This window comes from Onychomys torridus, chromosome 23 (assembly GCF_903995425.1).
Source record: "Onychomys torridus chromosome 23, mOncTor1.1, whole genome shotgun sequence".
Lineage (NCBI taxonomy): Eukaryota > Metazoa > Chordata > Mammalia > Rodentia > Cricetidae > Onychomys > Onychomys torridus.
The window spans coordinates 9,024,866-9,036,453 of record NC_050465.1 but is presented as its reverse complement, the minus strand read 5'-3'; the positions used below and the strand labels follow the sequence as shown (position 1 = coordinate 9,036,453).

Sequence of the window (11,588 nt, the reverse complement as noted above, 5' to 3'; positions counted from 1 at the left end):
TTCCTGAGGCCGGTGTCCTGGAGATGGCAGGAGAAGACACATGTAAGAATGTTCTCAGCCCAGAACAACTCACCATCTCCTCAGATGGAACCTATACAAGGGGAAGTCTATGTCCCTTCGCATTGATGGGTTCATGGGTCTTGGGGTCAAGTGAGATTGGCAGAGGTGGGTCCTGGTCAGCTCCTGCCTCCGAGGTAGATGGGTTTTGTATTCTCATTTAGACCATTGTTCAGGGCTCATAGACTGGGTACTTACTATGCTCAGGACAGGATAGATAAGCCACCAGACCTCCAACATAGTCCCTAACTTTTCATGTCTTCCAGGGTAGGCCCTGAAACAGTGGAAAAGAAAGCCAAGGTCTAGGTCCTCACCCGAAACCTGATGCATCCTGGTTAGGAACACTGCACTAGTCAGGTCTGTTTTTTAGTTTATTTTATTTGAGACAAGCTTTCTTTGTGTAGTCCTCACTGTCCTGGAACTCTCTATGTAGACAGACTGGCCTCAGACTCACAGGCATCCATCTATCTGCCATTCAAGTGTGAGGATTACAGTGTACACCACCATGCCTGGCTATATTCAAAGTCTTCATTGGAAAATTGCATGCCTTCCATTATATACTATAATTGAAGTAGATAGTATATAATGTAAGGATTTGCTTGTATGATGGGGGAGGAGCAGAGAAGGTAAATGGTTCCCTCAGTGGACAGTGACAGCAGGAAAGCAATGACTCTAGGATGGAGGGACAGAAGACAGGGTTTGCAACTGTGACTGCTGTCTTAGTTGCTTTCCTGTTACAATGAAAAAGGAATACTCTGACAAAAGCAGCTTGAGAAAGAGGGTTTATTTTGCTTACAGTTGAAAGAGACTGTCCAAGGCAGCAGGAGTATGAGGCGGCTGTCACGTTGCTTCTACAGTCAGGAAGCAGAGAGTAGTGACCATGCTGCTGCTCAGCCCCTTTTCTCTACTTGTACAGTCCAGGATCCCAGCTAGGGAATGGTGCCGCCCACAGAGGGCGGGTCTTCACACCTTAATCAATGCAATCAAGATAACTCCCCTACACATACCCAGAGGCCTGTCTTGAAGGTGGTTCTAGATTCTGTTATGGTGACCCTAATCATCACAGCTACTCTCATAGATGGACTATACATTCGCTGAGACTAAGAGGTTCTGGAGAAACATGACAGCTCTTTCCCTTCCAGACTTGGAGCTGAGGAGAAGGATGCAGCCTCTGTATACCAGCATGCTGTAGTTTGGCACAAATGCCTGCTTGGGATGAGGCTAGGTCCAGTCCCCTCATTGGCTTGTACCTTGGTCCTCTCATCCTCTCATGCATTTGTTCTGGACTCTGAGTCCTCCAAGCCTGCTGCTGCTGTTCCCACGGTTTAGATTTCTTTGGACAGGGAGGAGCTAGAGGATAGTCAAGGGTAGCAGCATGGATGAGGGATATTCCTAGCACCGATGTGTGAGTGGAGCTTGGATCTGAAACATGACAGCTCAGGATTCTGTTTACATAGTACTTCTGTAGTACTGAAATGGGGCTGCCCTGTCTTTCAGAGTCTCAAGATTCAAAGGTCCGTTGGGAGAGCCAGAGATGGTACCACCTTCCCTCTGAGTCTGAAGTTGAAATCCAAGCCCAGTGGAAAGGCTGTAGCTGACAGTGAGGCTGCTTCTGAACCAGGTTACCAGGCATCTGTGTGGGTGTTCTGCACCATCAGTGGCCTCATCACCCTCCTGCCTGATGGCACAATTTATGGTGTCAACCACAGCTTTGCACTAAGGTTGTTTGGTTATGGGAAGACTGAGCTCCTGGGCAAGGTAGGCTTGCCTAGTTTCCCAGATCCGCAGTACTCTGAGGAAACTGTTGTACATGTTCATGGGACCTGTACCTGATTGGCTGTAAAGCTTACAGTCTATGCTCATCCTATTTACAACCAACCAGCTCATATTCCTGAGCCCCACATCAGTGGCCACTCTTGAACTGTGTCCAGGATCATTCCAGAGAAGGATGTGGGTCCTCTGCTTGGGATCTCTGTTCCCATTCAGCTGGCTCCGGTCTGGCCTTTGAACCAGGTTTTGATCACACTGTGGATACTGCTAGTTCACACATCCTGAGCATGGTTGGTGGTGGGCAATGGAGGAGAATGGGTTCTGTAACCTCTTTTCCTGAGGTTGGGGTTGGGCTTGGGTAGATAGATGTCTTACCAGGAGACAGGCCATTGGCCTTAACTTCCTTCCCTTTTATTTTCGCCCAGACCTGTATAGGGTGCAGTCTCATGGCTCTGCACAAGTCTCCATAGACAATGAAACACACTTGAGTCATGAATCAGCCTGTTAGGCCAGGCTTAATGGGAAAGTCCATTTTGTTCCAGCTGGGACAACCCACTAGCTGAGTGTGGAATCCTGAGGCCCTGAGAGCTCAGATTCTTGGCTTGGATGCTGTTTGGAACATCCATGTGAGCTTCCTGCCTCATAAGTCTCACCTTAGCCCCAGAAGCCATGCCTCACAGCTCCCTTAACTTCTTAGTTAGGAGATGGATTCCAGCAGTGTTCTGAGCCCACTGGGAGGGCACATGCCTCCCATATGCTAGAGCGGGATGGCGGAGCAGCCTTGGGAAGCCTCCACTCCTGCCACTTTTGGCATCTGCCTATCCCTCCCCTGCTGTTGACACCTGTTGAATGCCCACCAAGCTCACCTGGTTCCTGGGTGCAGGTGCTTCCGTCTTTACTCAGCACCTTGATCACCTGGGGACTGCCTGCAGGGCAGGGGCCTCTGTCTCCTTTGTCATTTCTACTGGCTGATACTAGAATGTGTGTGACAGGTGATTAGAGTATTCTCCTATGAGGCTCTAAAAAGAGGTTATTCTGCTGTTCAGTAAAACCTTAAAGAGTAACTAACCTAAAGTTTAGTTGAGTTTTCTTGATTAAAAAGCAGCTAGCATACTCCCTGGATAATGGCTTTCTGGAGGAGTATTACAGGCATGGAGACTCTTAGAGTCTTGTAAGTATAGATGCTTGGCCCTCACAGGCAGCTGTCCAGGATGGAGGCTGCATACAGCTTCAAAAGCAGCATCTGAGTGAGCAGATCTTACTGTGGTAATTTGGCCCCTGATGGGTACACATCAATGTTCTTGGACCAATCGCTCTAAAATGTTAGCTTGGCAAATACAGGGTCTCTGCTCTACCTAGAGCAGAGAATGTGAGGTCACAGGCCAGATGTCTGCTTGGAGGACATGTGGGTATTGGTATAACTTGCCTTTCTGTGTTGTTTGCCTTCTTGATTTAAAAAAAAAAAAAAAAAAAAGAAAAGAAAAGAAAGAAAGAAAGAAATTGTGCATTATGTGTCAAATGTCAGAGGGTCTGTAGATCAGCGAAATGCATGTGACCCAAGATCTTTCCCACTCTGAGGGCTGAACTGTTCATATTGCTGATATTTTTGTTTTTTCCCAGGAGGATGAGTTCAGTGGGTTAGAATGAATCCTCTTAGATTCTGAAATGTCCCTGCTTTGCTCCCTAGAACATCACTTTCCTGATTCCTGGTTTCTACCACTACATGGACCCTGCATATGACAGTTCTGTACAGCTGCCAGATCTTGTCAACTGCCTGGACATTGGCAGTACGAGTGGGCCTGGGGAGATGAGCTCCGATGCCCAGCAGGACTGGGAACTGTCCAGTGGGGCCCAGGGTAAGGCACAGCCTCCTCCACCACAGTGCTTCTGTGGCTGCCTGGCCCCTTACAGGCTGGTGGCTTCTGTGACAGATATGAACAGCGCAGAAGCCATTGGTGAGCTCTCTGGAAGCTCAAAGGTGGGCAGAGTAGTGGGAGGCTTGTCCTAGTTTGAGGCTCTGTCTTGTCCAGGCCTCTTGTTCTCCTTTCCCTGGAGATGGGACAGCTGTGGGTAGTTTTTTACAACTGTGTTAGCGTCTAGAAGACAATTAGGGACTGAACCATTTGTGCCTATGTTTGAGACAGAAATAGTTGGCCCAAGTCTTGTGCATTTAAAGAGAATTTATAACCAAGCCAGGTGTAGTAGCCATACTTGTAATCCTAAGTTGTAGGGTTGCAGTTATTTGAGGCCAGCCTAGAATACATAGAAAGACCCTGTCTGGGAACAAAAAGCTGCCTCCAGGAACCCCTGCCTGCCAAATAATAACAGTACATTTATGTAGTTTCATGTAGTATAAGATTGAGTTGTTATAGCATATCATATTTATTTATGAATTATGTTACATACCTGTGGTGTTTATCCCAGTAGTTTAAGGTCTTCAGTGACTGGTTTGTAGAGACAGTGTAAGCAGTCAGCTTGCTGTCCCAAAAGATCCCCTTTGTCTCAGGATGCTGGGAGGGTGTGGGACTTGCCGACACCCTGCAAAGCCAGTGTCTGATCACATGGGGGTTTGTGGCAGCGCTGAGGCCTGTGAGTCCAGGTGATGTGGAGTGGGAAGACTTCTGATCTTCTAGGGAGGGGACAAGTGATGGAACAAGAGCAAATATGAGGGTCAGTGCTAACCGAACTTACTTAGTGTAGGCTGTCTGAGTAGCTGAGGTTTCCATGCAGGTGCAGGTGTGCTTTAACACAGAGCTTTTGATTTTGCTGTTAGATCCCAGGGTAGATGTGGTGCTGGCCCATGACCCCGTGCTGACACAAGATGAGACCTTGAAGCTGGCAGGAGCACAAGTCTCCCTTAGGACTCAGACGCCGTTGGAAGCTGGGTGCCAGACACTTCCTTCTTACTTACCTCAGTCTTCCCTGGGGTAAGTGCTTTGGTGGGGGGTGGCAAGGTTACCAAACACCAGTAGGTAATACCCAGCTCATGGGTAATAATGACAGTGATGACTGATGTGTACTGGCCACCCGCTCTGTCTATACAGGCTGGTGCCTTTTCCTGTTACTTGACTGAGTCCGTACAACCCCTGTGAGAGAGCACCCATGATGTTATTCTCACCTGTGGACAAGGAAGTAGGCTTGTGGAGAGGTCAAGAAAGATGAAAGATACAACTTTAGAATCTTGAAAGTCATTTGAAACCATTTTCTTTATATACTTTTAAACAACGTTATTCATTTTGAGTAAAGGGAGTTTATATTGGAAAACTTTGAAAGGTAGGAATAAAAATTCATTTGTCTGTCACCATAGCATTTTAATGTGTCTGATGATGAGTTTGCTCTGCTGCAGTCTGACACAGAACACATCATGGTACTTGGTTGCAAGATGGGATTACTCTGGGTGGAATCAGAGACTCACTCATTATTCATGGACTTCTTTAGATACTGATATTGTAAGAGCTCGAGTAGCATCCATCACATGTAAAGTGTAGTTAGTTTCTACAGAGATTCATTCATCCATCTATTTGTTCACTCATTTCCTTACTCCACAAACTTGTAGAAGACTTAAGGTCTCATCCTCCAGAGATACAATGCACTACTCCGGAAGGTGAGCTGGCATGGTAAGAAGTATGAAAAGTCAGGACTTGTCAGGAAGGGAGTGAGGGAAGTGTGTTCTGAGGAGTAGATGCTGAAGCTGAGGAAGTTGCTCACGGTAGGCCCGGGGCTCAAACAGAATAGAACAAACTTGGCCAGTAAGTGTGCTCTTGGCTGTCTAGAAGCCGCCCTTGGTGGTCCTGGGCAGGAGGCCCTGAGGTTCCTGGAGCAGCCTGGATACAAGGCCCAGCTGCCTTAAGTGAACTTCCACTGCTGGGACTAGAGAAGGGCTTCCTAGCTCTGAAGCATCACTTGAAAACCTTTCTGTGCACCTCTCCATCATGGCCAGAATCAGTGACAGGTGATGCTTGGCTGCCAGGGCAGCTGGCAGGTCGCTGTCATGCTAAAATCAGGGATTCTAGGTCTCCAACACAGAACCCCCCCACCCTCAAACTTGGTGCTAGCACAATATTAATGGTCAAACCATTGCTGAGCTGGCGAGAAGCCATTGGTGGCCTTCCCTTGGCCCCTGCAATGCAGAAGTTTACTGGCCATACTGTAGGGACAAGATCATGTCCCCAGGCTACTGGTTGTCCTAGCAAGTATGACCTGTGACCTTTCTAAAATCTCAGAGCCTGTCTGTCAGGGCCTGGGGTAGAAAGGGGAGCAGGTGTGACAGTAGACAGGAAAACAAATCCTGGGAACCACCAGCATTTGGAGAGTCTAAGAGGGTGAATACCTTGTCCAGGCCTCTTGGCAAGGTCTTAATGAGGCACTTCTGGTGTGCATTCCCATGCCTTCATCCTCAGAATGACCCTGTAAGCTGTTCCTGGAGAGTGCTAGATGTACCCTGTGACTTGGGAGAAATGGACAGAGAGGGAAGGGAGTGGTGGGTAGATAGAATGCTTTCTTGCTTTCTTGTTTGGTCTCTTTGCAGACCTTCCTCTCATTCCTGCTTCTCCAGGAAGACTTTGCTTTTAGAACTCGACCCACAACTTCCACTGTGGCACTATCCTCTAAGGGGCTTTCCCCCCTATTTTTATGGACTTCTGCCATACAATTGTGGGGACCCCCATTCCAAGACCACATAGTATATATGTCCCGACGACCAGGTGTTTGACCTTAGTCCTGGTTGGTGTGAGCAGACACTAGTATAGTAAGCTGTGGATAAAGGATGGGCTGGTGATGGTCAGTCATCCTGCCTGGACTGCATAGCGGCTTCCTCGCTACGTCTGCAGCTTCTTCACACTGCATGTGCTCGCCCTTGCCTGCTGTGTCAGAGGGCCTTCACCTCCTCCTCCCACCCTCCTCCTCCCACCCTCCTCCTCCCACCCTCCTCCTCCCATCCTCCTCCTCCCATCCTCCTCCTCCCATCCTCCCATCCTCCCTGCTCCTCCCTCTGGTCTCCTTGCTCCTCACCTCAGCCTCCTGTATGCATTACTCTGCCAGCCTTTTCTGAGCTGCCTCCCCAGTCTCTGTGCACCTAGGTGTTGGATGGTGTTGAGAGTCAGCCACACCTGCTCCCCTTTCCACCCCAAACCCTGACAGACAGGCTCTGAGATTTTAGAAAGGTCACAGGTCATACTTGCTAGGACAACCAGTAGACTGGGGACATGATCTTGTTCCTACAGTATGGCCAGTAAACCTCATGGAGTTTATTAAACACTCTGAAATGCATTTCAGTAGTTATCTTTGATTCATCCTTGGTAAATGTAGATTTATTATGAAGAATGTTTAAGAGTAGATATTTTATTTTTTAGCTTAGTTACAAAATTGAGAGACTTTCTGTTCTAACTTTATCATGCTGAATGCATTGCACTTGTCTCTCATAGAGGGAGAGTCAGTGTGATCTCTCATTGCCACTAGTGACTATCATCCAAATTCCTGTCTCCAGGGTGGACACCAACCCAGTTTATGGTGAGCATTCATTGCCCACAGACCATCAAAGCATTCCAAAGAGAAACCTGCTAGCTCATGGTGGACAGTTACTGTCTCAGAACCAGCCAGACACTCCAGAAGTATCCCCTCCAGTCCTTAATGAACATTTATTGTCTGAGATTCAGAAAAATATCTCAGAAGAAAGCCCACTAACTCACAGGAAATGGTTATTGCCCAAGGCCCAGCAAGACACCACGAAAGGAAGCCTGCCAATCCACGATGAGAAGTTATTACCTGCAGGCCAGCATGTCAATGTCATGGGGAAGGAGAATCCTTCAACAGCAGAGAGCTACAGGAAGGGTCTGTTAGAAGAAAGCAGGTCCAAACCAAAGGATGCAAAACTGTTTGCTTCATGCGAAGATTCTGAGCCTCTGGTCCCAGCTAAGGACAGGAGCAGCAGCATGGACGTGTGTAGTCTGCATCAGGAAGCTCAGCTGGAACTGATGGGCGTCAGCAGTCCCAGCAGTCCTAACCCCTGGGCCGATGCCACCATGCCTGAGCCCCACGCCACAGGGCAACTAGCAGGAGGGGGCTTCCTGACACACTGCCCACAGTATAGGAGCGAGTGGCTCTTACAGCAGCCAGGCCAGGACTTGGCTCCCAGCCCCTCTGGAATGGCATGTGTCTTGCTTGGGACACCCACTCTGGATGAACCGTGGTCAGGAGTGAGAAATGACCGAGAAGAGCTGCAGACTTGCTTGATTAAGGAGCAGTTGTCCAAGTCCAACTTTGGGGGAACTCTGGGCATCTCCTGTGTGGAGCTTGTCCCAGCAGCACATCCTCCTTTCACTTCCCCTGTGTCCTTCTGTGACCTGGGAGGCCGAGACCTGCATGCTAGCCACTTAGGCAGCTCTTCAGCCTGCTATGCTCTGGCCACCGACCTCCCTGGTGTCCTAGAGGCAGTGGAAACCCAGGAGACTGATGTGAATTCTTACTCCTGGAACCTCAGGGAGCTCTTTCTCAATGACCAGACAGACAGAACTCCCTCACATTGTTCCTGTACCACATCTGAACTGAGCGAGACACCTTCTCCTTCAGTGGTGGGCTCAGATTTAGATGTGGGTGTTCTGCACAGGCAGAGTTCAGATATTCTAGGTGACCGAGAGATGTTGCTCCTGACTGGCACCTATTTTGACCTTGGCGAAGGCAGACAGTTACAGGAGATGGGCGCAGGACATGATCGAGCAGAACTGTATGACATTTCTTTGGTCTCCTCTGAACACTGTGAATCTAGTGACATAGCAAGCCCAGGCTGTGGCCCTCCCATACCAGATCCTGGTTCTGATGGTATGTGCCTATCCACAGAGAAGCCCAGGCTGAGTGCCCAGATCACTTCCACTCCTGTGGCACCTGGGGTCTCCAGCCTGCAGCCGGAGATCCAGGAGGGCGTCTACTCTGGAAGCTGCTACCACCGCGATGGCTTACGACTGAGTATGTTTTGGGGAAGAGGCTTTTTAAATCATAGCAATGTTAAGTGAGGTCATTGGAGGGATTCTATACTTCCTCACCTCCCTGCCCTTCAGGTATACAGTTTGAAGTGAAGCGCGTGGAGCTCCAGGGCTCTGCAACCCTGTTCTGCTGCTGGCTGGTGAAGGACCTCTTACACAGCCACCGGGACTCAGCCACCCGAACCCGCCTGCTCCTTGCCAGCCTGCCTAGCTCTACCCACTCCATGCCTGACCTCTCTGGATCCAGCTTTGGAGAGGTTGGTATCGGTGGTCAGCTCACTCCTCTGTTCACTTTCTACTGTGCTGCAGGTTCTCCAGGTGGCATCGCTGCCCTTTTGGCTGGAAGGGGTGGAGGGTCTGTTGCTTTTTAACATTGTCTTCTAGTACCTGTGTAAGTCTAAAGCAAATGTAGGGCTTTAAATGAATATATACCTTGTGCAGTGGGGTGTAGATGCATTTAGACATAAACCAGTTTGGGTTGGTGGGTGGACACTGCCAGAGGGCTCCATGGAAGATTTTCAGACCAGGCCCCTGTGAGCACAGGAGATAAGAACAGCATGATGAATGCAGGTGCTGTGCTGATGGAGATGAGGTGCTTGTGATCTCCCAGACCTCTCTTTGTCTCCACAGGTGCTTAGAGCCAAACCTTGGTTTGAGGAATCTCCAATACCTGCAGAGCTGGAGGGCCTGGCGGCCTGTGAGGGCGAGTACTCCCAAAAGTATTGCACCATCAGCCCACTTGGAAGTGGGGCCTTTGGCTTTGTGTGGACTGCAGTGGAGAAGGAGCACAACAAAGAGGTGCCTGGGTCATGTGGGGATGGCCCTATTGGAGGTCCCTGTCTATAACGCTGAAACTTGTAAAGGAGGAGGAGGGACCAGGGTACGGGTGCTTTCCGGATCTAGGAGGAAGCTTCTGCAGTACTCCCTTAACTCCAGAAATAGCCCTGTTGAGTTTCACTTCATTCAGATCTTGCTTTCTTGCAGGCTCTTGGGCCCTGGCCAGCCTTGTTCTGTGTTTACACCTCCCCTCTTCTGAACACGGGGCTTAGACTATTCTTCTATTGTCCACGTGGCTGATGACTCATGGACATGCAAACTTGCTTTTAAAACTAAACTTAAGACCTCCTCTGCTCAAGTGGAAAAATAGATCTCCACCAAACAAAGAAGCAAGATCGCTAACAAACACACTCAGGGTCTACCCAAGATTTCTTATGATAGCTCTTAGCTGGGTTTGTACTTCATGCCTCTTGGGTGCCAGGCATTTTTTTTAGGTACACTGATTCATCCAGCTGGCCTCCCACCCAGTCATTAGGGCCATTCCTATGCTTTCCTCTTCTATCCAAGCCTTAGAACTCACCATCCTTTGATCCCAAATCCCACTGGCATTTTGTGATTTTAATACCAACCATCCCACTCAGAAGCAGTACCCACATGTTGGTATGAACCCTGTCAGGTTCCCCAGGCATATACCACTAGCCAGATCCTGGAGGGCCCTGGAGTACTGCCACAGAGTCCTTTCTTATCACTTGTTGCTGGAATGCACCAAAGATCCGTGTCTGAGGTGGCTGTTTGATATTCTTTCTGGTTCTAGGAATTTTTTCAGAGGATGTTTTAGGATTTTTTCCCCTCCCATAGCATGGCAGTTTTGTCTTGTCCTTCTTTGGTTCATTTTTCATCCTTCTTCCTTCCTGTCACTCCCCAGAGCAGTGTTACTTGACAGTTGTGCCACTGGTCCCTTGGCTTCCTTTCAGTTTGTCCCTGTGGTGCCTTTCACTTCCCAGTGAGCACATTTCATTTGAAGACATCGTATTTTATTATTAGCCCACCCGGCTGGGTAATTTTTTTTAATCATTTATTTGAGTGTGTGTGTGTATACGCATGCACGAGGTCAGCAAACACAGGAGTTGGTTCTCTTCTACCATATGGATTCTGGTAATCAAATTCAGGTGGTCAGGCTTATTGGCAGGCACCTTTACCCACTGAGCCATCTCACTGGTCCCTGAATTTTTCTCTTTTTAAGAATGAGTTTGAGGGTCTGGAGACACGGAGACACGGCTCAGTGGTTAGGACCACTGGCCACTCTTCCAGAGGACCAAAGTTTAATTCCCAGCACCCATATGGCAGCTCACAACTGTCTGTAACTCCAGTTCCAGAGGACCCAGTACCCTTACACTGACATACACGCAGGCAGAACAATAAGCAACAGGAAAGCAATCATTTAAAAAATTGAGTTTGGGTGGTCAGCTTTTGAATGATGTCTTTCCAGCACTTAGTGGCATGATTGTACTGTTTCCTTTATTAATATAATGTTAACACTAATGGATTTTCTTTTTTGTTTTGTTTTGTTTTTCAAGATAGGGGTTCTCTGTGTAGCTTTGGTGCCTGAGATCCACCTGGTTCTGGCTCTGCCTCTTGAGTGCTGGGATTAAAGGTGTGCGCCACTACCGCCTGGCCTACTAATGAATTTTCTTATGCTCCTGGATTCCATCCTTGGTTATGTATAATATCTTTGAATGCATTGCCGGCTTTGTTGTATTTATTTTTATTTAAAAATTGTTGATTATAGACCAAGCATGGTGTCACATGTCTTTAATCCCAGCACTCAGGAGGCAGAGGCAGGTGGATTTCTATGAATGTGGCTAGTCTGGTCTACATAAAGAGACCTGTCTCAAAAAATTTTTAAATTGAATTATTGTTGTATGTATGTACATGCATGGTGTATGTATATCTATAAGTGCATTCTACACAGTGAATGTGGAGGCCAGAGGACAACTTGGATGAGTT

General features: G+C 48.3%; 1 protein-coding gene across 1 annotated transcript in view; it reads left to right on the top strand.

Moving 5' to 3' along the window:
* Positions 1 to 11,588, top strand: part of Pask (PAS domain containing serine/threonine kinase) — a 37,607-nt gene that overhangs the window by 13,600 nt on the left and 12,419 nt on the right. The window contains exons 7-12 of the mRNA XM_036173389.1: positions 1,555 to 1,815; positions 3,515 to 3,683; positions 4,601 to 4,754; positions 7,313 to 8,787; positions 8,880 to 9,061; positions 9,435 to 9,602. Of these exons, the coding sequence (XP_036029282.1) occupies positions 1,555 to 1,815; positions 3,515 to 3,683; positions 4,601 to 4,754; positions 7,313 to 8,787; positions 8,880 to 9,061; positions 9,435 to 9,602 (2,409 nt within the window). The remainder of the gene's footprint in view (positions 1 to 1,554; positions 1,816 to 3,514; positions 3,684 to 4,600; positions 4,755 to 7,312; positions 8,788 to 8,879; positions 9,062 to 9,434; positions 9,603 to 11,588) is intronic.